Source organism: Phoenix dactylifera, chromosome 1, assembly GCF_009389715.1.
Source record: "Phoenix dactylifera cultivar Barhee BC4 chromosome 1, palm_55x_up_171113_PBpolish2nd_filt_p, whole genome shotgun sequence".
Taxonomy (NCBI): Eukaryota; Viridiplantae; Streptophyta; class Magnoliopsida; order Arecales; family Arecaceae; genus Phoenix; species Phoenix dactylifera.
Genome location: NC_052392.1, coordinates 6,623,219 through 6,650,086, shown reverse-complemented (window position 1 = coordinate 6,650,086; position 26,868 = coordinate 6,623,219). Strand labels below are relative to the sequence as shown.

The 26,868-nt window shown below is 38.2% G+C and overlaps 1 protein-coding gene and 2 long non-coding RNA genes across 4 annotated transcripts; 2 read left to right on the top strand and 1 right to left on the bottom strand.

Annotated features, from left to right (window-relative positions):
* Positions 1-1,793: 1,793 nt before the first annotated feature.
* On the bottom strand, positions 1,794-9,564 carry LOC120110311. 2 transcript variants are annotated; one of them, XR_005511239.1, is made up of 3 exons: positions 9,287-9,564; positions 6,806-6,967; positions 1,794-2,291 (listed from the first exon to the last, which is right to left on the bottom strand). It is a non-coding gene; the product is annotated as an uncharacterized LOC120110311 (long non-coding RNA). The 2 variants fall into 2 exon arrangements; XR_005511238.1 differs by lacking the exon at positions 1,794-2,291 and having other exon boundaries at positions 6,499-6,967.
* Positions 9,565-13,734: 4,170 nt separating this feature from the next.
* On the top strand, positions 13,735-23,020 carry LOC103714006 (probable serine/threonine-protein kinase At1g54610). Its single transcript, XM_039125016.1, has 7 exons — positions 13,735-14,279; positions 14,371-14,655; positions 14,743-15,060; positions 15,678-15,905; positions 19,121-19,221; positions 20,633-20,750; positions 22,356-23,020. The coding sequence occupies exons 1-7, from the start codon at positions 13,905-13,907 to the stop codon at positions 22,689-22,691; spliced, it is 1,761 nt and encodes a 586-aa protein (XP_038980944.1). The 5' UTR covers positions 13,735-13,904; the 3' UTR covers positions 22,692-23,020.
* A 1,438-nt stretch (positions 23,021-24,458) lies between these two features.
* On the top strand, positions 24,459-25,409 carry LOC113463174. Its single transcript, XR_003386929.2, has 2 exons — positions 24,459-25,173; positions 25,279-25,409. It is a non-coding gene; the product is annotated as an uncharacterized LOC113463174 (long non-coding RNA).
* The last annotated feature ends 1,459 nt before the right edge of the window (positions 25,410-26,868 follow it).

Genomic DNA, 26,868 nt, shown 5'->3' with positions numbered 1-26,868 from the left:
CTTGGTGGTGTTTGATATGATGCTCATGCTCCTCTTCCTTGTGCAGTAAGTTTGTCGTCGCGGTACGTAGGATTAAAGAACAAAGGGAGAGCAGAACGTGACATGTGGCGCCTCGTTTTATCTTCTATTAATTACTTGTTATTTAAAGAGTGTTAGATGACAGGCGTCACTTCTAGCTAGGGCCATTACCATCAGTAGGCTTCTTTGAAAGTGATAAGTGTGATCTTGGTTAGTTGAGATGGAAAAAAAAAAATCATTTTTGAATCGTTCATACTTCCTCAAATATGATATTTCTCTTGATATACCAGTAGAGATTTATAGAGGTGGCTTTCAAACATTTGCAAAGCAGGAATGATAGATCTATTCATGTTTTTGACATTATTTTTCATGTTTTCATCAAGCATATATACATTTTCAAGACTGACTAGAATGAATGCATATGCTCGATAGAAATTATAATAACATATTTGCTTTGAGGAATAATTAGATCTCCTGCACGGTTTCAAATTCCTGGTTCATGATGAAATTCCGATGTACAACTTTGGAATGACTGATTCTGCTTACTTTAATGCTTTAAATCATCTCTTTTTGTATATATAATCATCAAGTTATTTCAACATTGGACCCTGATATAAATATTTATTTGGCGTAATATGGTACAATATAAGATTTTTTCCGAACACAAATGAAGGAACTGTCGCATATGCAGATACATAAAATCTGCATAAATGCATGTATATGCAGGTATAATGGGTTAAAAATGGGTCAACAAATATTTTATTTGAATGGAAAGTCTGTGTGCGCGCATGGCATATTAATTCCTTGTGTTGGGGGTTTTCTTTCTCTCTTCTGAATCTTGGATGCATATTTCTTATTATTTATCTAGAAGTATTGTGCATTATAGTTTATAGAAGACAATTTAGGTGCTCTATAAGACCAATTATTTACTAGTCCCTTACACTTCTACTCACCATAGAATATGTCCTATGAAATTAAAAATACTAAATATCACGTAAATGTCTTGCATTGTTTTGTAAAAGTATATAATAGAAACATATACAAGTTACATAGTAATGATATATTTGAGTACATAGCACTGGTTGATTAAATCCACCATTTCCACTTACATGACAATCATTAAAAAAAATGAAGTTTTTGATGTATAACTTGCATATTAAGGTAAATCATGATTCTCATGACTCATAGGATATATGCCAACCAATTTAATCATTTAGGGCATGTTTCAGCTATCCATTGTTGGATTAGTAACCCATTTGTGCATAATAACCCATGTCAATCTAACACACCCTCGAGCCCAAATCCTATGGACGAAAAAAAGAGAGGATGATGTTAATGTTCTTCTTTCTAGAATGGAGCCTGATATTGTACTGATAGTTATAAACTGAGACTCTAATTGGACAGGTCAATAGTCCCAATTGTTGTAGGATATCCGTCGAGGAATGGCCCAGTAGACCCATAGAGTTGATTTAATGAAACAATGGATAATTGAATCCCACGGACTTACTCTAATCGTGATTTTGACTCTATTATGATACCTCCCTCTGTCGCAATAGAAATCGAGAATGGAGGTCTCCGTCTCAGTCTCGTGCCTTCATTCCGATTTTCTAAATTACAATGATTTACGTATCATGTTTTATGAAGTTAATAAATACTCGAACGCATAATTTGATCATATTACTTTTGACTATTTTTTTTCCAGATATTACATCATAATCATCAACAAAATATTGATTTATAAACCTACTGATACCAAGAAGGCTGTAACCTCATAATGAATAAGATTTAGTAAATGATCTGGACGAGCATCAACGGATGGATCCTTTCTTTAACCAATAAACATGAGCACCTCTATCTTTTTTGTGCCATTGGCTAGGAAAATAATGTCAAATGGTGCTTGCTTTCTTGATTGCTTGCATGTGTGCTTGCTTTCATGTTCGCATGCATGCATTCTTGCCTTATAATATAGCCAATAACCAAGGTTCGCAATACCAGTTTCAATATCATTACCGGTACCACGTTGGTATAATGTCAGTACAAGTCGGCTCAATATGCTGCACTTAGCACACCTCCCATACCAAGTATTGGTTTGGCACCAATATGGTATAGGGCAGTATGCACCGATATGACGAACCTTAGCCTATAGCATTATGTAAGGATATATAAAGCCCTGCTAGCCTTAGAATGCATCCCCCACCTTCCAGAGTTGCATTTTCTGCTTTTAGAAGTACATCTGTCCGAGGACTTGTACCAATTGGCACAACTCGACTATCCTACATGAAAGTGAATAAGAGAGAATAAGAAATTTATGACATTCCATAAATGAATGCTAGAAAACTGCAGAAGAAAGGCATATAACTCAAGGTGATACATAGATATGAAAGTTTTAAGTGCAAGATTAGAACTACTCATCATCACTTAAGAAAAGAAACGATCTCTATTTTTGAAGGAGATACAATAGATATAAAATTGTCAAAAAAAAGTTGCCCGTACAATTAGATTGGCATGTATTATCCACCAGTAAATTGTGAATCTTATGAAGGCACAGAAGCATGTTCATCAGTTCTCCACAAACTACTATGTCTGCCTGATTCTTTTACATCTACAATTACCCTAATCTAACAATTTAGCAACATTTACAGTTACCCAAGACTAGCATTCCATACATAATCAGTGGTGTCTGTCACTAAAAGACAGGTTGAAATTTCCTTTTCTAGGTTAGTATGTAAGACATCACCTGTAATGTCCGGGCCCACAACCTACTAGGCCCAATAAGAAATGGGCCCAGTTAAGGGTTTGGGCCCAAATTTCACAGTGGGCAGTGCTGTTATAATGTTTAAAAAAAAAAAAAAAAAAAACGAAGGGATAAGACCGACAGGGAAGGGTGACCCTCACCCCTGCTGGCAGCCGATGCCGGCGCACCGGAGATAGGGGGCGGCGGCCAGTCCCGGAGAGGGGAGGAATGGAGCGGATGGGACCTCTCAGAGGGGGGTCTCATCCTCTAAACAAATATTTAAGCCTCTGCCGGCAACCCCAAATCACAGACCCCCAAGAACACTGAACGAGAGAGAGAGCCGAAGCCCTGGAGCCGAAGGCGAAGGAGCCCTGAACTCCAAGAGGAAGGAGGGACTACCAGGGGGAAGAACTGCCCAACGGTAACCAGCAAAAAGCCAGGTAAGCCCCCTGCCTTCTCTCCCCCTGTTTTGTGCAAGACAACAAAGAAACAAAGAAAGAAGGGAGGAAGGGGACTGCTGGCAGACCAAGGGAGCGGCCGCGGGCATCTCGCAGTGCCGCCGGCTTCTCCCGGCATCTCTTCCCCGTGGGAGAAGAGAAGGCCGCCGCAGGCGCGGCCGTGGACGCCGCGAGCTCGGCCGTGGCACCGCCGACTGTGGCTCGACCCTCCCAAACCCCCCTTCTTCCTTCACAGGGGAAGAATGAAGAGAGGAAGAGAGAGGGTTTGGGAGTGAGAGAGAGAATATGGGGGGTTGGTGAAGGGAGGTTGAAGAAAAGACGAAGAATGAAAGAAAGAAAGGAAGAGGGAAAAGAAGAGAGGAAGAGGGGACTCATCCTCGTCGTCGTGTGCGGCGGCCGCCGGCTTCGGCCGCGAGCACCGTCGACGCAGGCGCGGCCGAGAGTGCCGCAGGCTCGGCCGGGGATGCCGCGGGGCTTGGCTGCGGACGCCGCCGGTCGTGGCCCGTCCCCCTCCGCTCGCCGTCCTCCCTTTCCGCTCGTCGTGCTCCCATCATCGGAGAAGAGAGGAAGGGGGAGATCGGGATGAAAGAGAAGGGAGGAGAGGAAGCTTCGGGAAGGAGAAGAAAAGAAGAAGGAGAAGAGAAGAAAAATGGAAGAAAAAGGGAAAAGAAAAAGAAAAGAAAAGAAAAGAAAAAAAAAAGAGAAGAGAAAAGAAAAGAGTGGGTTAATGGGTCGGAATCGGGTTCGGGTCCGAAACCCGTTAAGCCCAATAATAAGAAATTGATTTAGCCAATTGAACCTAAACCCGAGCCTAATTAAATTGGGCTAAGTCTGGACGAGCCCAAACTGCAAATTGGGTCAAATCCGAACCGAATTAAGCCCAAATTAATTTGGGTCCGAACCCAATTAAATTGAGTTAGTTCCAGCAGACCCAATCTGGTTTTAAATCGAACCCCAAAGGCTTCAAATTGGACTTGGGCTAAATCCTTGGATGGGATCCAAGCAAGTAAGTTCATAATATGATGAACTAAGAGATTTTATAATAAATAAATGGGGAATAATGTAATTCCTATTATGTTGTTTTAGGTGATTAAGGATTTGTCACCTGGACTTGAGCAATTTGGAAAGCGAATTGAAGTAAGTAATCTGCCTTAATCTTATCGTAGATCCTGTATTACGTTTTATAAGATGAACCAGAGTTTTTCATACAATTTGAATTGTATACATGATTTGTGAAGAGAGTAAGTAACTTGTTTTAATCTTGTTGTGAATCGTGTATGTAAGTAGCCTGCCCTAATCTTTATGGATCATACATGAAATTTAACATGTTATGCATGTACTGTAGGCTAAGAACGATATGTGTATCTGACATGCTCTAGTTACACAAGTTATGATGATATATGTTTGATATTCCGTTATGCCTACAAAATACTGGGATTACGTTACATGCTAAGATATGAGTTATGAAATATGAACATGAGTGGTACATGTCAGTCACATAATTCATAGTTGTGCACATATTATGTTTTCATAGCTCTTGTGATACATGCAAAATGAATGGAGTTCCATGTTATGATTTTTCTTAGCATGAGTGTAAAGAATGATAATGATTTGCTCTAGCTGCATATTGCTTGTAAGGGGGTACCTAAGAACTACTAATGCTACGGGCCGAATGCAACTGAGCCGGCCTTACCAGTGGCCGATAATGACTGAGCCAGCCCCGCCAGTGGCCGACTAATAACTGAGCAGGCCCCGCCAGTGACCATTAATGAATTCGCCGTAGCATTTATAAGGTACTACCTATACGGAGCATTATTTATGAACTCTTAAGAGCTACTGACCCGATGTAACTGAGCCGGCCTTGCCAGTGGCCGAGAATGACTGAGCCAGCCCCGCCAGTGGCCGCCTAATAACTGAGCCGGTCCCGCCAGTGGCCAAGAATGACTTCGCAGTAGCATCCGAGAGAATGGACCAAGGCATGCCGGGGGCACGGTTTCATATGCATACTTTATGAAAATGATATTTGAAGCATGATCATGAGGCTCGTTTCAGAGCCTGGGTATATGAGGCGGGTGCTTCCAAATCCTGCAGATGTGTTTTTGGGGAGAAGCAAAATCGGTGAGGGGTGAAGGACGCTTGCGTGAAGCCCCGAAACCGGCCAACATCTGGCAGGGGAGCCCCGTGTTTCCCCCTCATGTGGGCCCGATAGTCACGTACCCTGCGCAGGCGGGCCGTGACATTTATGAACGTGCTTGGCCAAAGCATACATTGTTTTACAACGGGTTTTTTTGAATATATCGTTATGAAATGTTGTATTTTGCTATAACCGCTATCTCCTTTAAATTGCATACATATTATGCCATGAAGATGATTAGATAAATATGCATGTCAGCTTCTCAAACCCTGCATAAACATGGTTACCGTTATGTTCGATCCGGTAAGATTATGTATGATTACTTACTGAGCCGTGTAGCTCATATCCGTTCGTTTACTTTTTCTTTCAGATCCTTACCACTGATAGCTGCCAGAGACACGTTAGTTTGGTATCAGGGCTTCTTTCTTTTGGGGTAAAGCAAGAATACTTTTGTGTACATAAACTACATAGAAGCTCTGTATTTGGGTACTGACCAGCATGTTGTACTAAGAATGCTTTCATATGAAAAGATTCGATTGGTTTGACTACCCTGTTACCCAGGTATGAGGCTGCGTGCTATTATGGGCGGTAGTCGGCAATAGCACGGCCGTGTCACGGATCCGGATCCGGGGCGTGACATCACCCTTAGCCAACATGTCTTCCATCTTGCTTCTTTTTGGCTGCACCCTCCCAAACTATGCATAGCCTGCATTCTTCCTTAGTTCCGGCCATAAGGACTTAAGGATTAACTCCAATCTATATTAAATGGACATGGTTTCATGTGTCAGGTGTGAATGTGTGTCTAAGCGTTATATCCTTTCAATATCTAAAAAATCCCTTCTTGGAGAAATGTTTGAGCGTCACATCAATGCTCATGTTTTAAGTATCAGGAGCAATTACTTGGGCTATATCAAAAGATCCAGGTAACACAAACTCCAACACGTACATACTCCTCAGGTTCCGCAATAGCTTAGGCAGGTTCATGCTCGGATATTTGCATGTAGACTTTGAAAGCCAACGATCAGACCAGTGAACTGAGACCTTCGTTATGGACCTTTCAAGAGGACATCTTGATGAAGGTCTAATGTCAAAATAATTGGCTGCTAATTTACCCAGTAATGTTCTAAAAGCATATATCTTCCTGCCTTCATATATCTAGGAAAAATACATCATATAAAAAACAGCTGCGTGGAAAAGATTATGAGGGACGAGGAACAATATATCAAGTTAAGCTTGTGGCCCAAGACAAAAAGGTTTACAGAAGAACTGTTGAAAACATGATGTGAAACTATTCTTTCTGTTAAATATGTTAGAGAACGGCCAAATCACATCCTAACCTCCACCAATCAAACTTTATAACAGAACAACATCAACATGATATGTAAGTACTATTCCTTTACTGCTAGATATATGTTACTAGCAGAAATATCATCTCCTACACTTGTAATACTCAATCTTTACCTGACATCACCAGGGTAATCTGCAGTTCAAGATGGAGGAGCACAGAATATAATGTACGGGAATTGTAGTTCCTCCCAGAGAAGGAAGAATCCCAACTTCTATCAATTCATCATGGTGATCTGTAGTCATTGTCTGTCCAAAAATTTGGCAACCTGGATTTTCCTGTTAACAGATCATAGGAAGAATATTTTATCACTCCAAAAAAAAATGTAATATAATTTTAATACTTATGAACTCATTGATTTATTTTATGTAAAAAATCACTTTGATAAATATATGAAACTTTTGCATTTTCTCAAAAATAAAAGAAAAAGGGTAAGTTTAGATGTCCAAAATTAAAATGCAATGGAGAATGTTGGGTGCACGAATCACTTGTCATGCTTGAAAGGGTGTATCCTGTCACTATTAGAATCTAGTATAAAATAACAGAAAAAAAATGTCGTCTCTAGACCAATCTGGTTCTCTGTTCCATGTTTAAGAAAAAGAATAAAGGAAAAAAATGAGCATTATACAATTTTAAGAATGAACTTTAATAGCATGTATATCGACAGCCGGTGCTCTCAATCTTAGTAGAATTTTAAATATAGATGTTGATAATCAAATATTATCCATCCGAGTTCCTTCTACTTGTTAGCTAATTAATTCAAATATTGTTAGAAAATGAAGCATAACATTTTTGCTTAGGGGAATTGATACTCAATTGTTGGATTTACAAGGTGAGATCAAAATAGGATGGCAGAAAGGATAAGAATAATTGTATGCAAGATTATGAATTGTACAAAACTACATCCCAAATCTTTCTATGCTGTTCTAGGTCTTCAAATCATGACACTGTCTTACTGTATGTCTTACTGTATCTCTGGATTCACAAGGCAAAAACCTAACAGATTAGTTAACTAAACATGTAATTAGCTTAGGAGTTATGATTAAGCTATAATTGCTCATGTTTTCTTTTTTACAAATTAATTTATTTTTTCAAAATTCTTATAGTATAGAATTCCCTTTAGACAGTTGGCTTTCCTCAGAATCTCTGTGCCTTGAAATTGGCATTTTCAAGGAGAGCGAGAAAGAAACATGAATAATGTATCTCATAAAAGATAATATATCAGATAGGTAACTAGTTCAATTATCTTTACAAGGATTTGAATGAACCTGTCGCCATGTTTCAGCTACCATACGACCAAGTACACCTGACCCTACAATCACTAAATCATTCTCCCGGACAACACCAGGTGATGATACCTTCACTCCCGCATCATGAGATGTTCCTCCATTCATCAAAGCAAAAGTGGACTTTCACAATCCTTCAAATCAGTCATCTCTGACAGTTTATAATGTTGAACATGTATAATAAAGTTTTGAAATTCCATAGAATGCAACAACTCTAATGCAAGAAAAGTCTCGATTATATCTGGTAATGCTATCAGATACTAAAATTTCCTGATTGCTATTTCAAAATTAATAATTGCAGCACCCAGAAAATAAACTTCAAGATTTCATTAAAATCAAGTGCTTATTCATGACATAGACACTAAATTTAATTCCATATTAAAGGTGTTTTTCTGATTAGCAAAAAACCAAACGATTTTGTCCCAATCTAGCTTTATTAGATTATTTCCACCCCGAATCTATTTTAATACACAAGGACTCTAAGACAAAATTAAGATGGAAGATGGAGGGATAATCTGGAATATTTTTGCCTAAGTTCTAACCAAAAATCATGGTCGCACTTTTTAGCTCAATCCAATGATATAGCAACTCTATTAGAAGTTTCCTAGCATCCCAGCAGCTAGAATCTTCAATATATAAAAGAAGAGTGAAATCCGATGAAGATCGCACTTCACCTCAAAAGTGAGTCACAAGACACTCGTATGGTAGAAAAGTAACAGTCTACACACATCCAAAGCAACCAAGTAATAAGTTCATGACATACAAAGTAGAGAAAAGATTCAGAGACCACCAATGTTTTTAAATAGAATTTTTTTACATGTATACCCTCCTAAATATATGAAATTACATGAATACCGTCATAGAATTACTATTTGCATGTATATCCTTCTTTTTTTTTCTTTTTTACATATGTACCCGTATCATTTAACGTCGTTAAAAAATAAATGACTAAAAATTAAAATGACATGCAGTGATTTCCTTCAGCAAGAGGAATTCCAGTAAGCTGGAAACAGCAACGTCGACTGGAGAAACCAAATTTCCATCTTTATCGAACCTTAGCCGATTTTCACCCCCATCTAAATCCAAATTTAATCTACTGCGGAGTCCTCATGATACACACTATACTAAGAAAAACAAAGAACTACACTGAAAGAACTATTATCAAATACAGTAATCGTATTCGAAAAAAAAGTAATTTAGCGCAAGTGGAATCCGTGGCCTCAACCATTCAAACCAGAATTCCACATTTAATCTACAGCAACGAAGACTAGAGAAACCAAAATTCCATATCTAAATCTAGCCTATTCTTACCTCTGTTTGAATCCAAAAACCCTAGCGAATGCATCAACAAACACAGCGATTCGAACACATAGTACCGAATTGAGGCGATGCTGACCAGTTGCTGCCTGAGAAGAGGCGGAGAGCGGCATCGAGATGTGAGAGCGTCGTCGTTCCTCGAGGTGGAAGCTGGAGTTTTGGGGGCGACTGAAGGGGTGAACTTTTCGAGGCCGAGATAGGAAGAAGGGGGCAGGAGAGCATAAAAGAAGAGGCAGCCTGGGGATTGGAGCCGTGAATTTTTTTCTTTTCCTTTTTTTTTTTGCGTAAGCCAGCCGCTCACAACACTCAGCACAAAACATATCTAACGCCAGCAACAAATGATCAAAAATACTAAAAAAAAATATTTTCAGAGTAGTGGGCTGCAAAGAAGGCGATCCAGTCGCTGTACTATTTGTCTTTCGAAAAACATGCGAAGCCCGAAATGATTCTAACTTCTCCACGAGTCGCCAAATATCCTTCGATGGAGACATAAGAGAGAGAAAGAAGGGCTTGGTTGATAGAGGATCAAATTTACCAATACGTCACGAAATGCTATGGTTCTTATATATGATTTCTTAATTTATTCAAAAATAATTCAAAATCTTTCTCTGTCTCAGCTTCTGGACTGACCTGAAAAGGTAAGGGCTACCCATTAGCACCGTGTACATAGTTGTTAAGATGAAGCTTCATTTGGTATTGATTCTAGACTAGACCGGAAATAGCCCAATGAAACTGACTTGCCTTCCTTTTCTTGGGTGAGTCAGTGGAGTCTGTTTTACTTGAGTTGCAAAGCTGGCAATGCAAAGCATGAGGGGCGTACTCATACGTCTTTTGTGGCAATCTGCAGGCAAGAGGACAAAGGATTACGAAGGAGAGTCAAGGCAAAGCAGCGGTTCTCTTTCTGCTATCTTCCCCCAAGGGCCTTTGGGACTGATTTTTTTTTTATTTTTGAGGAATTTTTTTTTCTTTTTCTTTCTTCTTTTTTTGGATTTGGACGCACATGTTTTCCTATGTGTGATTCGTTGGAGGCCCAACGATGATAAAAAAACAAAAAAAAAAAAACAAAACAAAACCAATGCATGGGAATGAGCTTGCCGCAGCGTGAAGCTACGATTGTCACCGGGCACACGACCATGCAAACTCTCCCTCCCTCGTCATAGTTGACTTGCACCCAAAAAAAGGATGAGCGCCCATTCATGATCCGGATCCTACTCGATATTGGTCTCTTATTGAGAAGCCCGTACGAGTAAAAAGGATTGGGATGAATATTAGACCTAGCTAGAAGCCATTTGTCCATAACTTTTAGTCCAAAAACTTAAAATATTGTGTCTTACACTACCTAAATTCAAATGTATTGAAAATCAATAAATTTGATTAAAGCAATCTCTCTCAATCCTCTTATATGGAAAAGAATGTTCTGATTGATGGAAAGCACAATTTCTTGTCTATTTATAAAAGTGAAAGGGTTAGATGCTTAAGCATCCTTTCGTTGAATGCATCCATTCACATAATCCATCCATTCATCAAGAGTTGTGTTACTTGGAATTACTATTAGATCAGGATGCACCTCTACGCTTCTTTTTAAGATACTGTTAGAGATATGTCCGTAGAATTTCCTTAAAAATTTAAGAGAGGATAGAGATAAACACTAAATTATTTGGGAGTTTAAGAAAAAATTTTATATTTAACTAGGTTTATGTTTTGATAAATATCTAATACGAATTTCTAAAATTTCAAATTATTGAATTAAATATTTTATTAATAAACCAACATAGCATGTGGCCTCTAGCATCATGAATATCAAAACCATAGCAGGATCCATAGCAGGAACTCCTTATTTTTAATGCATGGTAAGAATGTAACTAAAGGAGGCTTAATCTAGACCGACTTTGCTCAATTTTAAATTAGAAATAGTTTTGAGCTTTAAGCTGAGATCAAGCTTGGCTCATTCCTTATTCTAAATACGTTCTATTATTTGTTTAGTATTTCTCATTTTTAATTTTACATTGTATTTCTCTCTTTCCATATTTATTTTCAATCTGATATTTTATTTTATTCTTTACTGTTACATTAATATTTATTCTTTAATTTCTATTTTTTTCACTTTATTTTCTTTTGCACTATTTTGTGTTTCGTATTTTGTATTTTCCATATTTTTATTTCATTTTTGATTCAAAGCATTTTATTTTGGTGTTGATTTTTATATTTTATTTTTTGTACAAAATTTAATTATTTTTAACTTTTTAACACCATGTTTGTATCTTTGCTTCTCTTTATTTTCTTTTTCAGTTTCTAAATGTGCATGGACATGCACACACATATAACCCGGCATTTTAGATATTAAATAGCATTCGTTATTGTTCATAATATAATCTTGATTATCTTCCATTTTGCCATATTAGCACATCCAATCTCTTCTCATATTTAATAAGTATCTCTAATTAACTCAAAATTTGAAAAAGAGAAAATATGCTTAACTTATGCTAAGCAACTACTTCTCTATAACAAAATACAATATGCTTAATGTAGACTAAAGTTTAGTTTCTTTATAAAATTGATACATGATATCATGTAGACTTCCATTAATATGGAAACAACAAAACCTACAGTGATATAGAATAAGGTACGCCACTAAATTCAATTGGTTAAAAATAGAAGCTACTTTTCTATTTCAAAGATCCTATAGCACTGCTAGTATATTCTTTAGTCGTTTCCATATGTTTGATTGAGGGGCTTGTCTCATACTGATGCTCTATGACAAATTTTATGTAAGATACCGGCATTATTAGTTTAAATGATTGACAAAAAATGAATAGAATAACTTAAGAACTCATCTTAAAGATTGCCCCAACGACCTTCTCAAGATGATGCTCTTATCATTATTAATTGAAGTGCCAACTTTTGATTGGATTTCCTTTTCATAACAACAGATATTTCCTAGTGTAAATAGCATATAATTCTATTTTATAACATTAAAAACTTAGATTCAGTTGAAATCACCACTTTTCCTAAAAGCTTAAGCTCATCTTTTAGATTTATTTATATATTTTATATTTTCTTATACTCCCCCTCACATTTGGGCCGGACTTTTTTTTTAATGGGCGAGCCCAACATGTGAAATTTTTTAATAATGGGGTTAAAGAGTGCAGATACAGGGTTTGAACTCAGGACCTCTGCTCTGATACCATGTTAAAATCACAACTTTTCCTAAAAACTTAAGCTTGTAAGATGAGGTAGATTTATTTATATATTTTATATTTTCTTACAGATTCTACCATTTATGTCTCATTAAAATGAATCTTTGCCACTCCTATGAAAACAAAAAGGGAGGCTAAACTAATTCTTTCAGTTATCATCAATGAATAAAAATATGAATTGTAAACATAAAGCCAGAAGAAAGGGATGAGCACAATACACCAGTAATGTGGTGAATCAGTGAGAGAAAAATCTTGAAGGATTCTAATACAAGATTAGGAAGTTAGTTGATCAGTAACATGATTAATTTAAAATTAATTTCTGCTAATTGATCATTAAGAATACAATATGCCATTATTTGTAATTAATGGAGCAATTTTCTCAACAAATGCTTTCCAAGTAGAGTTGATCAAAATCCGGGCCGGGCCGGGCTCTACAACAAAAATTAGGCCCGATGGCTATGCCCAGGCTCGGTCCGGCCCGACTGTCGGGCTTAAATTTTTGTTTAGGCCCGATCCGACTTTATAAATCTGGTTCTAGGCCCGTCTAGCTCGGCTCGACCCGATAGGCCCGACCCGACAGGCCCAATTTTTTCTTTGTTTGGAATCTGGAAATGGGCCAGAATGGCCCGACCAGGCTTGGCCTGATTTTTTTAGTCGGGCCGCTTTTCTTGCCCAGACCCGACCCATGGGTCTTTTTTTTAATGCCCAAGCCCGAAAAATTTCGGGCCGGGCTGGGCGGCCAAAAGGCTCGTGATCAGTTCTATTTCTGAGGAATTCGTTTCCTCTATGGAAAACCAAAGTTTATACTTAAACAACATTTATTAATTTCCTAACATAGACGAATATAATAATATCAGGATATTCCTTCCAATCAATCCCCCAAAGCGTGGCCAACACCCATTGGTCCACCTCTCATTATTATTGCCAAGTAAGCCCAGCGATGTGGGCCCAAAAGCCCGAATCTACCGTCCAAGCTCTCACTTTCCTCCCTTCAATCCCCTTTTCCTCTCTTGCTCCTCTCCCAGGGTATTATATACCCCTCAGCCGCCTTCCTTTCCCTGCTCTGTCCTCTATCCCTCAGTCTCCTCTCACTTCTCTCCAACTCGCTCTCGTCGTCTTCCTCGCATTAGATATGCTCCGCGAGGCAACATACCGTATGGAATCCCTTCACCGCCCGCTAAGCTCACCGCACCTTTCTTTCTTCCTTTTTACCGCCTTCTCTCCTCCATCCCCACCAATCGCTCGAACTCATCTTCTTTCCCGTACCAAAAGAGTAAAACCATCTAAAAAAAATTGGAGTGAGTGAGAGAGAGGGGAACAAGAAGAAGAGGAGACCGAACTCTAAATCTAGGGTTCCCAATTTGGCCGGAACTCTGATCCCGCTCCGAGCCCCGGCAGCAATGAGCTGATGAGCAATGGGCTGCGCCTTCGGCAAAGACGCGTCCCCCGCCCCCTCCTCCGCCTCCGTCAGGCGGAAGAAGGAGCGGACCGCGCGCCCCGTCGCCTCCGACCGCAAGTCCCAGGCCGCCCTCTCCAAGATCGAGACCGCCGTCGTCGATGCCCCTCCTGCCGCCGCAGCAGTCCGGGCGGAGAAGGCGGAGCGCCTGGCCGGGGAGCGGCCCCAGGGGCGGCGGCGGCAGCGGGCCGATCCTAGGCTGGGCAACCCCCCGGCGCATATACACGGCGAGCAGGTCGCCGCCGGGTGGCCTTCCTGGCTCTCCATCGTCGCCGGAGAGGCCATCAAGGGGTGGACGCCCCGCCGGGCCGATACCTTCGAGAAGCTCGCGAAGGCAAGCATCTTTTTTTGCTTCCACCGCCACTTTTTCTTGGTTTCCTTTTTGTGATTTTGTTGCTAAAGATAGCATCTTTCTTGTGCATTAGATTGGGCAAGGGACTTATAGTAATGTTTACAAGGCTAGAGACACATTATCAGGTAAAATTGTGGCATTGAAGAAGGTCCGGTTCGATAATTTGGAGCCGGAGAGCGTGAAATTTATGGCCAGAGAGATCATCATATTGCGGCGGTTGGATCACCCCAATGTAGTGAAATTGGAGGGTTTAGTGACCTCCAGGATGTCTTGTAGTTTGTATCTGGTGTTCGAATACATGGAGCATGACTTGGCTGGTCTTGCTGCCAGCCCTGGAATCATGTTTACGGAACCTCAGGTTGAATTCATGCACTTCCAGTTCAGTTATATTTAAAAACTGTGATCTTTATGCAAATTTCTATCTAACATTTCTGTTTTTGAGCAGGTAAAGTGTTTTATGTATCAGTTGCTCTCAGGACTTGAGCACTGTCACAATAGGGGTGTGCTGCACCGTGACATTAAGGGATCAAATCTTCTAATTGATAATGGTGGGATGCTTAAGATTGCAGACTTTGGGTTGGCGACTATCTTTGATCCTAACAACAAGCATCCTATGACTAGCCGGGTGGTCACACTTTGGTATAGGCCCCCAGAGCTTCTGTTGGGTGCAAATGATTATGGTGTGGGTGTAGACCTCTGGAGTGCAGGCTGCATTCTAGCAGAATTGCTGGCTGGGAAGCCTATAATGCCAGGGCGAACTGAGGTAACTTCTACGCCCTGGAACATTGACTGTTTCCATATGGAACTTTCCAACTGCTTTGAGCCAGAGGGTTCACCTGTCTTCATTACATTCTTGTTTTCATTTATTAAGCAAAATTGGCGCTATTTTATGTATTTTGTGTGATTGGTCTGATTTGTTTGGTTCAGGTTCAGTGTGTGTTAACTGGGGAGACCCTGGACCTTAGCTGACTTCCTTTACCACTCAAGTAATATTGTTACACTGACAATCTGGTTCACCAAGGATTATATTCACATTACATCGTTGATCTTGCTCATGTATTATTTTCTTCTTGAAAAATATTCCACTAAATTGTCAACCTCTAAAATTATGTCCTGAGGGTGATCAATCTACCTAATTAAATTCCTGGTTTCATATTCACATGCACATGCACATGCACATGCACATCAGAAGTATTACTTAGAACTCACAGATATGAGATGGTGCTGGATCTTGGCAATGAAACTTCATATTAGATACAATTTATAATTCTATAACTGCCTTTCTGCATATTTGGTCTAGAATCACCCTGCAGAGGCGCTTGCTAGCACATGTATCTGTTGCCAATGCAGATTAGCTTAACCATTTTTTACATTTATTAGGTTGAACAGCTGCATAAGATTTTCAAGCTGTGTGGCTCCCCCTCAGAAGAATACTGGAAGAAGTCAAAGTTGCCCCATGCTACAATTTTTAAACCCCAACAGCCATATAAACGCTGCATAAAAGAGACATTTAAAGATTTCCCACCATCATCATTGCCATTAATTGAAACTCTTCTTACAATTGACCCAGCTGATCGTCAAACTGCCACTGCTGCCTTAAGAAGTGAGGTAAGTTATCTGTTTGTCAAACCTTCTTAATCTTGTTACATCTCTTTTGTACTTATGCTTCACGTTTGGTCTTATCCTAGGATGTATCGCTGGAAAAAAGTATTAAAGTGTCTCGTTGTCACCTTACCGTCATTTATGTTGTAATAATGTAATTTTACATTCTGCAAAAAGGATTGCTATTTAACTTTTGATATATACTTTTTGGCCCTTCTCATTGCTATCGGTAAACATTCTACAGGGTTGCTTTGTCTATATCTTTATGGCACAAGTCACTCTGATTTGATAGGCGGGTATCTTTGACCATGAATTTTGGCTTCTTTGGAGTAAATTGTTACTATTCATATAAAATACACATTGAGAGTAGTTTCAAGGATTCAGGTATCACATGCAGGCTTAGTGCTGGTACAGCATGTGCTGTGCCATGCCAGTGCTTGGCATGCATTGGCATAGGAGCATTCCAAGTACTGCCATGCAACCAATATTGTGCCAGTGTTCTGTGCTAGAAGGACTAGATCATTATGTATTTTCTCATGCCATTGCGTGCTGAACTGACCAGCACTTATATCTATGATTTCAAGATAAAGCTGTGTTGTGTCATTATTTTTGAACACTAGCTTGTGTTTACTCTGTCTTTCAAATTAGCTAGACATAAACCCAATCAAAACACCTAGTATCCATTTTCCTTCTTCCCTTATTCTATTCTGTCAATCTTCGATCTGCTTCTCTTCTCATCTTTCCACTATCAAGAATAACTAGCCTATCTTCATCCTTTTTCTCTGTACTATTTTCTTGTTTGATTCCTTTTCTTATTTTTCCCCTTTCCTGTCTACTTTGTTTCTCCATCAATTCTCTTTTTTTTTAAAAGATATTTCTAGTCACAACAGTGGTATTGATTGCAGCAAGTTTCTATCTGGTCTCTTTTTATTGATCTCCTGCTTCCTTCTTCTCCCTTCCTCTTTTATTTTTGATGGAACTCTGCGGCTATTGAGTGCGGCAAATTTCTGTTGTCTCTTTATTGATCTCCTTCCTCCTCCTCCTCCTCCTCCTCCTCCTTAGTCTGGCCCAAGTAGATTGATATGTAAGCATGCTGAGTATAACTCTTTGATTTTTGCCATATAGAGAGACAAATATAGCAAGAACAAGAACTGTGATATAGTTTCTTCCACTTATCGTGAGTTGAATAGCGAAAAGTGGAACTGATAAACCCAGAATTTCCTTATTTAAACTGGACATTTGTCACTTTCATGTCCTTGTATGTGTCAATATAGGAAAGTTTTCTTGCATGTTCCAGGTTTAGAAGTAAGAGATTTTTAAATAAAAAAATAACACCAAAGAAGAGTTTGAAATTATCATGTGATTCTTTTCAAGTATTTATAAGGGGATGCTGCTTGTTGGAAAGTCTTCTTGGTGCAGGTTGATAGGGGCACAAATCATTTGAAACATTGTTTTTTGATCTCAAATATGTTTTGTTTTCCTATGCTCCACTAAAGAGGGGTGCTTCAATTTATGTAGAAGGTTGTCAAAAAAGGGCAAAGATCTAAAGTAACATGAACGTTGTGTGGTAAGATGTGGACTTGTGGAAAACTTCAAGATAATATTAGAAGTAGCCCTAAAGAGGAATACTTGGCAAATGAGTTTCTATAAAACCAATCTGAGATAGTTGAGATAAGGCTGGATGATTTCAGCATTACCCATTAATATCTACCTCTTTGCAACAACTAAAAACAAAGAACTATAGTTAGAAGAAAAGTAAGTTTACTTGTTTTTGCGAGTTTAGAACACATGATCAAGTTGGAGCATGAAGGAGAGCATCCAACTTGCACTTAGAACTTCAGGGCAAAATTCATTTTCTGAAACCTTGCCAATAGTGTCACTGCATGTATCATTTTGCAATTTTAAGTGGTATTAGTGAACCACAATTATTGAATGTGAGGTTCCATGTGTGTTTAGTCTCACATTAGTTGTATGCGAGGGAGATTTTGGGTACTTAGATGGGGCCAAGGAACTCAAATAACAGCTTTTGGCTAGCCCTTTTCGAGGAGGTCCTATGTAGTTACAAGTGGTATCAGAGCTAATCCAGCCCACGATCTATATGGATGGGGGGGACATTGCAACACAGAGTCATTTTTAGACTGACCATAGTGATTGTGACGTTTATGATTTGATTTGATTAGATGTGGATCCTTAGCTTGGCGAGGATGCTAAGGCTTAAATAGGGATAATATGTGAGGACTTGTGCAACTGTATATTTAGTGCCACATTGTCTGTGCATTGGGGAGATCTTCAGTATTTAGACAAGGCCAAAAAACCCAAATAACAACTTCTAGATAGCACTATTGGGTGAACTTTTGGGTTGTTGCATAAAATAGTGGATTCTGTTCACGATGCAACATTCTGGAAAGTTTTTCACCATTGATATCCAAAGTTTTAATTCATGCATTACAATCCCTACTTTGTCTAAGTGTACCCTTGCTTTGAGCTTGTTGTTCTATTTGCAATAATACACCAAAAGCTTAAAAAATGAGCTGTTCTGAATTTCTTCCATTAGATTCTTTTGCTAATATATTGATTTATTATTGCAATAGGCAATCATAAAAACTGATTTTTGAAAACAAGCTTTACAAGAGTGGCTGTGTGGGAATTGCCTACAACTATGCATGGAATCCTTTTGAAAATACTTTGACTTTCAGAAGGCGAGTCCATGTCAAAGCTGGTGGGCTTTTACTTGCTTTCAGACGTGAATATTTTGATGTAAGTGCCTTGCTATAGGTTCAAAAGAGAACAGTTACAAGGCACCTTTTGGAGCTGTCATGTTGCATTACTTGAGATATTGGTTGATGAGGAGGCTATGAGCACACAGTATGAGCATTAGATTAGAATGCTGATGTGATGTGTAGTAAAATTAGTTTGGATGAACTTGGACATGAATACATGAGTATATAAGGTGTTTAATTGTAGACTAATATAAAATATTAATGTGCAGTGATGACGAGAAGAGGTTCTTTGATGAAGTTTTCTTGGATTTGTCTGACTCACAAATTGTATGTTAATCTGTACAGTACATCATGCAAATCAAATGTCAAGCTTGAGCTATTCCACATTCTTCTTTTACAAATCATACTAGGATATTTTCTGCTCAGAAAATTAGCTATTGATGTTCAGCTACCCTTTTCAGTATAAGATTATTTCCATGATCTGTGCTTTTGCTTTTGTAGTTCTTCACAACCGAGCCTCATGCATGCGAGCCTTCAAGCTTGCCAAAATATCCTCCAAGCAAGGAGATGGATGCTAAACTAAGGGATGAAGAAGCCAGAAGGTTGTTAATCAGGATATTGTTTACTCTTCAGTTTATGTGACATATGCCTCTATATATTTTGGCAGCACTGCATAATCCTTTTCTAGTTAAACTAGCTCTGTTTTGATTTTCATTATGAAATGCAAAATTGTTTTCAATTTAAGATAAAATTAAAGATTTTATTCCAATGCTTAAAAGAATCAGTGCTTCAGTTTGTTCAATTAGATGCATAATGAAAGAAAATGTTGTAAGAAAAGTTCTTTTAAGTTTCCATGTTACATTATCTTCAGGAATCTATTTAACTCACCTGGTTGATTATTACCATAAACATTATCCATGTTCAAACTCACAATGGTTAAGAGGTAGCACCTCTTGTTCAACAGTGATGGAACCATTCAATAGCTTGGGACCTTGAGAGTGAACCATCAGAAATTTGGTTAATCAGTATGCTTGCACTTGTTTGCAATTAATGATAGGGCATCCAAATCTCTTGTAAAAAGCCCTGGAAACTATAAATTGTATCTTTTGGTGACCTCTATCATACGTATTATATAGATGTAAAATTAGGTAGTGGGCGCGCTATGCTACTATGCTAAAAATACATGATGGAACATTTAAATAAGGAATCCACTGTATTGATTGTGATCTACATGTGTTAAAGCATGTCATAATCATCATAATCATCAATCCTTTTCCCAGCCATTTAAGGTCAGCTTTAGAGGTCCTTATTAGCCAAGTATTCCTATTTAGGGTCATCTCTGATGTTAGTCCAAGTTTCTTTCTTCCCTACAACCTCCGTCTCTGTTACCTTAGGTCTTTTGCTCCTTGCTAGAACAATGGATTCCCTAATATTCATGCCTATCAAATTTGGATCCTTTTCGTAGTTACTTGCATGTTTTTATGATCAGCTGTCAACTTGATATCGGTCCTCTACCTTTCTCATCCTAGTTTGGGATTGTCCATGTCAGTGTTAGATGCATTAAAACATGTGTAGGCTAAAAATCAGAATATTTTGATTCTTATTTCACAGCAAAATATTGTCATATGATTAAAACCTTTCAGTTTAGCTCTCACTTGATGCATAAGTTATAAAGTGTTCTTTTTTTTTTTTTGGATCTACATCAACTGTTGGTGTAGATTTCCAATTTAGAGTGCTCTTCCTTGAGTTTGAATTGTTAATTCTTTTACCAAAGATCGAAAATTGAATGTGTGGTCCATCTCTCTCTCTCTACATATATATATGTATGCATGCTTGTGTGTGTGCATCATATGTTTGTTTGTGTTGCAGCATCACTTTCATGTTCATTGGTTACATCTCTTTGAAAATTGCAAATATCTTGCATATTGATAATTGTGAATCAATGGCTGTAGAACTTTTACAATTGTTTTTTAATATATATGTAGCATATCCAAATTAATACACGTCGTGTAGGTTGAGAGCTCCCGGAAGGGCCAATGCTGATGGAGTTAAGAAGGCACGCCCACGTGATCGAGCTGCCAAGGCAGTTCCTGCTCCAGAGGCTAATGCTGAAATCCAAGCAAACCTTGATGTATGTCAAACTAACTGTGGCTTCAACTGCTCTATTGTGATTTCATTTCTTTAATCAAGCAAACATTTTTCTCTCCAGTATGCTAAGCATTTAACATTATCTTTCTTTGTGGTTCTGATTAAAACTTTTGTTTATGCTTAACACTCTGTATGGTCAAAACATCTTTTTAATCCCAGACAAATATTAGCAATGGTGGTTTAGAACCTGTCTGGGTCAATGTTAGCTTCTTTATAGTTTTAATTGGGATTTAAATGAAAAAGTCTCCTTTTGTGGTAGGACCGTACAGATTTTTTAGCCTTGTACAATCATGTTTAGGATGTCAAAATTGTGTATTACTCTGCTAGAGGGTAAACATGTCGAATGTAGTAATATAAGCAATTGGCCACGGCCTCTACCCACCACTGAAGAAAACTTGCATCGAGGTGCATGTCCATATGAATGACAACTTTATGTAGGCATGCATTATCTCTAAAATTCCTGTCCCCCCTCATGTTCATGATGGATTAAACACTGCATATTTGTGTTATATGTACCTGAAAATCAAATTTTGGGATGCCACAATAACGCAACAAGGGCAATCAGGCAAAGGCATGTTTTGTTTCATTTGAAGTTGGTGATAGATACCATATGTCTTCACTCATGCAGTATATGAGTATATGGTGCATCATATGTATTTCACAAACTTTTAAAGATTGTTTTTTCTTATTAATAAGAAAATATTTAATTAAATGTTGCATAATATGCTTACCAATTAAATTTTTTTCTCAAAATGTTGATTTTTTTTCAGAATTTGACAAAACATGGTATTATTGTATGCTCGATGATTTCGCTCTTGCCAACAATCTAACAGGGATCCTCTGGCTAAAACCAGCAAAAGTCTGCCTAGTTCTTGTCACTAATTGCAATATCTGCTTGGTTGAAAAATTGTAATTCAATAAAAGATGAATCTGTTATTGCTTATGATTAGTCTTACCAATTATAGTATTGCTCGAGCTTTTTATTACATTCATTTATTTATTTATTTATTGGCTACAAGGCTTAATTACCTTTGTTTGTAATGAGGAAGCATATATATGATCTACCTTCTTTTCATTGCTTGTCTTCTATTCATTTTGTTGATATTTGGTAATCTGACCAATGATCACTGCAAGCTGCCTGTTTTATGTTCTTGATCATTTTCCAATTGCCATGATGTGGAAAGATGAATTACTGCTTCAGAATGAGCCATCTTGGATAATTATTAAGTTTCTACTGAAACAATAATCTTTTTATTCTTTTCCTTGTGCATAAATTTCTTGGATGCATGCTAGTCTGGACCGCTAACTTGCTGTTTCTTGGTATATTTGTGAGAGCATCTCACTGATGCTTACGGCAATTGTCAACTGCCGTACTCATATTATACTTCTATCAATGGTTGCTTTCTTCACTGATGGACAATGTATAGAGGAAATGGTAGTCAGTCTGGTGGACAAGTTCTGTCCATGGGGTGGTTTCTCATTTCTGTATTTTATCTAACTATGTTGGTGCAGTTTCTGAAATTATGCTAATGTTTCTTTCTTACAAAATGAATGAATTACTGAAGAAATTTTTTTTTATTACTAACAGAGACGGCGCCTAATCACACATGCAAATGCAAAGAGCAAGAGCGAAAAGTTCCCTCCACCGCACGAAGATGGAGTGCTTGGTTACCCATTAGGTTCTCCACATCATATGGATCCTATCTTTGATCCACCGGAGGCTTCATTCAGCACAGTGTTCCCCTACCAGAAAGGAAGTGTAACAACATGGTCCGGACCATTGGTCGACCCTGCTACTGTTGGCCATCCAAGGCGAAAGAAGCAGACTGCAGGTGATACCCGCATTCCTGTTCACTCAAAACAACTTGCTGGTGCACATGGCTCTAGGGAAATGCAGGACAAGGTCAGTACTCAAGTCAGATAGAATCCGTGAAAACTAGAATCTGTTTGACGCGATCTGGATTAGTTTCCTGAGGTGCAACTTCTGCGTAATGATCCTTTGATGGTTGGAAAGCCTGTTTATTGGATGGAGAGGTAAAAGTCCTTTTCCTTTTTTTCATCCGCCTTCCTAGTTTTCCATTCCTGTTCAATTTTTGGATGGTTAGCCTTGGTATATAGGGCTGGAGAAAATCTTCCATTACCATGTATATTTGATTTTTATTTTTCTGATTTTTTCTTGCGTATCACAACCTGAATGCTGGCTAGGTTATTTGAATCAAATAAATATTATGGTATCCTGTCATCCATTTGTAATTTATTCTTGCCAACATTTTTGCCATTTGAGATCTCTGAGATGTTAGTCTAGTCTCAGAATTTAGTGTTGTTGACTGTAATAGTGTGAATAACCCTGGTCTAAAATGGCAGCAGATACTATGCGAACGTCAGCTGGTTGTGTGCTAGTGTTTTAGCGAACCTAAATCTGTGGTTAATCAGGAGTATTCTTTTGTTGTCCTAGTGACCTAATTAGAGGTATATTCACAACATGCTGTGAGCTCTCTCCACCATCTAATGTTATTGAATAATCTCCTCCAAATAATAAGGAAGCTATCACTAGGTAAACAGCATCCTCATGCCAAATTTGCATGATATGTTTTTTTGTTAAAAAAAGAAAAAAGCCAAGTTCCCTATAACTGTATGTTCACTTGAAATATGGTGATATCTTGCTATTTGCTCTTTACAATTCAACTTTTCGTGGTAATCAAACTCCCCTTGAACACTAGTGCATGTCTAACATTTGTAGTCATCAGATCATGTAGTTGGGACTCCAGCGCTTGCATGACTTAATGTTTGCTAGCCTTCAAATTATCACATCTCAAAGAATGAAAATTCCTTTACTTTTTGTTAAATGCCTTGCATGTCTGGCTCTGGTTGCAGGTTTGCGGTAAGATGCTCTTCTCTTGCAATTTTATTGATTGGGTGATTGATTGATTGCATGGATTTTTAGCTAAATTATGTTGTCCTCTAAGGTAAGGGCCTAAGGACACGAGAATTCTCAGCGGCGCGGTCAGCCTAGAGATGGTAGGCATGTATAGCGTCTTGGCCTATTATCTTACTTTAGACAGTGGGGCTTAAAATCAGACTAGATACGGATCGGATTCTAGCATATCTATATCCATATTTATTTTGTTTAACGAATATAGATACGGATACAGATGTTAGTCAGATGTAAAAGTTTATATTTATATTTATTTTAAGCAGATACAAATATAAATCAAATACTAGAAAGACGTATGTAAATACGGATATAAGTCAGATAATTAAAATTTATGGTCACATAATCAAAGATATTATTAAGTAGATAATAAATCAAGTTAATAGCATGTTAATAAAATCCTTTATTGCTCTTAAAAGTTAACGGGTGCTATATAAAATTAAACAAGATTATAAATAAAATCATATATTAACGGGTGCTATATAAAATTAAATAAGATTTAAATAAAATTAAATATTTGGATATAGATCTTGTCTATCTATATTCATATCTATTTTTTTTATGAATATAATACGGATACGGATGTCAATCGGATGCTCAGATTTTCATTTGTATCCGGATAGATTACGAAATAAAAATGGATCCGAATGAATATTATCTAATTCTCTTTCCCCCCAGTGGATAATGATAACAACAACAACTCCAATCTCTATATTGCTTCGTGCTGAGAATTCAGAGTTCAATCCAATTCACCCCCTCATCTTGGAAGCAATCAAGGCCTGGAGGGAGATATCTTAATATTTGGTTACTAAGTCCACATCTTATTAAAGGACTTGTATACGATACATGCCGTACAGATTATATTGTTCGCTTATTCCTATTCTTGATCTGCTTTGCAATCATAGCATGATGTCTGAAATACAATGGTTCCGTGAGCTGCTGAAAAATTCACTGTCACAATACAAAGATCCCACAGAAAAAATGAATTAGTAAATAAAATGATTTCTAGATCACAACAGGTGTCCAGCATGCACGAAATATGCGTTACGTGATAACCTGCAATGCGTTACTAAATTCATGAGGACCTGCAAAACCTAAATGATTACGACATTTTTCATTAAGAAAAGGACACAAACCTCACCTTCCGTGCAGGCTATAAATTGGGACACACCCTGGGAAACACAACAATCCAAGAGGCTGCTATTTGGTCTTCATAACCAGTTTTCAGGCACGGCAGCCATGGATGCTGCCTGTCTCTTTTCCATGCTTGGCCGGTGACAGCAGCAGTAGCTGCAACTCAGCGCTGCTCCTCATTAAGAACCAGAGTTCGGATCCTATTATCCCTCGTCTGGGTTTGAAGCGGACTCGGCGTCAAGATGGAAGTGAATAAATCTGAAGCAATGCCGGAACCATCACAAGAGAGTGCTCTGGTTCCTCCCACGGCCAACGAAAAGTTTGCTTGCCAGAGAGCAAGGTGGGCGATCTGCACTTGCAACGCAATATGATTTCCTTTTTTTTTTTTTGTTTTTTTTTTTGATTTGTCTGTTGTCTGCTAACATATATAGTCTGTCCAACTTAGGCAATCGTTGTGAGAAAGAGGATGGAAGAAGATTATTGTATTTCAAAACCGGCTTGTGAAGTATGTAACCAGAAGATCTCTGTAACGGATTCTCTTTGTTTGAATATGTATTATGAATTTGCCTTTGATTTCTTGAGGTGTTGAGTTTTCATCCCAGATAGAACTAAATTAAATTGCAAAGAACAAGTGCCGAGCATAAGAAATTCGCATAAAAGCTCTGGCAACGGTGGTGAATTACACGATATCTCAACCTTTGACCAGAAAAAATGATATTGAACATAGAAGATCAATAGGGTCCATAATATATGTATTGTATTGGGTTTGCATCTAGGGCAATCTATTCTTGAAATGTCAATTATTAGGGGGTGGCGGTCGAGTCCAGTCAGGTCGGATATGGGCCAAGTTGGATGTAGGTTGCATCAAAAATCTATCAAAATCCAGAGAAAAATCTAAACCTTTTATTAAATAGTGTTAGAAAAAGGAAGAACGGAAGCTGGAAACAGGGGAGAAGAGCAGAAGCTGGAACATAGGGGAGAGGAAAAGGCTGATTTCATTCCTTTTTTCTTACTTCATCACAGTACAGATTGGTGGTATTCATACATATTCGAGCTGGATTAAAGTGTAACTAATCTAGCAATTAAGCAATGTAAATTGTAACTGAATGTAACTAATCTAAAATTCAAAAAGATGAAGCTTCTGGACCATGGAGTTCTGAGTTAGTTTCAACTGGTTTCCGTTTCAATAGTTACTGTTATAAAACATTTAAACCGTTTGAAACGTTATGGCTATTTGAATTGAGATAGCCATTAGAGTTCTCATGGGAAGAGGCTGTGTTGCTGGGAAGAGAGGTTCTGGTGTCTTGAGACTCCCCCTTAAGATGGGCATGGATGTTCAACGTGCCCACTTGAATAGCAAGAAATGAAAGGAGGTAGCAAACAGAGCTTTTGTGAATATATCTGCCAATTGAAATTTTGAGCCAATATAAATTGGATTAATAACTTCTGCTATAACCTTTTTTCTGATAAAGCGGCAATCCAGTTCTATGTGTTTGGTCCTTTCATGGAAGATTGGGTTCTTTGTGATGTGAAGAGTCGCTTGATAATCATAATACTCCAGTGCCGGTTGTGCATACTGTATCTTGAACTCCTTTAGCAGGAAAAGTAGTCAGACAACTTTGCAACTGGTGTGAGTTAAGGCCCGATACTCTGCTTCTGCAGAGGATCGTGATACAGTGGCTTTTTTCTTGGTCTTCTAGCTGACCAATGAGTCTCCAATGAAGATGCAAAAACTAGTGACAAATCTCCTTGTTTTGGGACATGCTACCCAATCTGAATCATTATATGCTTTGAGATGAAAAGGAGATTGAGAGGAAAACAATATACCTTGGCATATAGAGCCTTTCAAGTATCTCAAAATTCTGGGAGCTGCATGTAGATGGATTTGTGTTGGTTTATCCATGAACTGGGTGAGGACATTCATGGCATATGTTATATCTGGCCTTGTAATTGTTAGGTAAATGAGTTTGCCAACCAATCTTCTGTAACTTGTGACATCAACCAATGAATCTTTGGATGAATGTGATAATTTGTG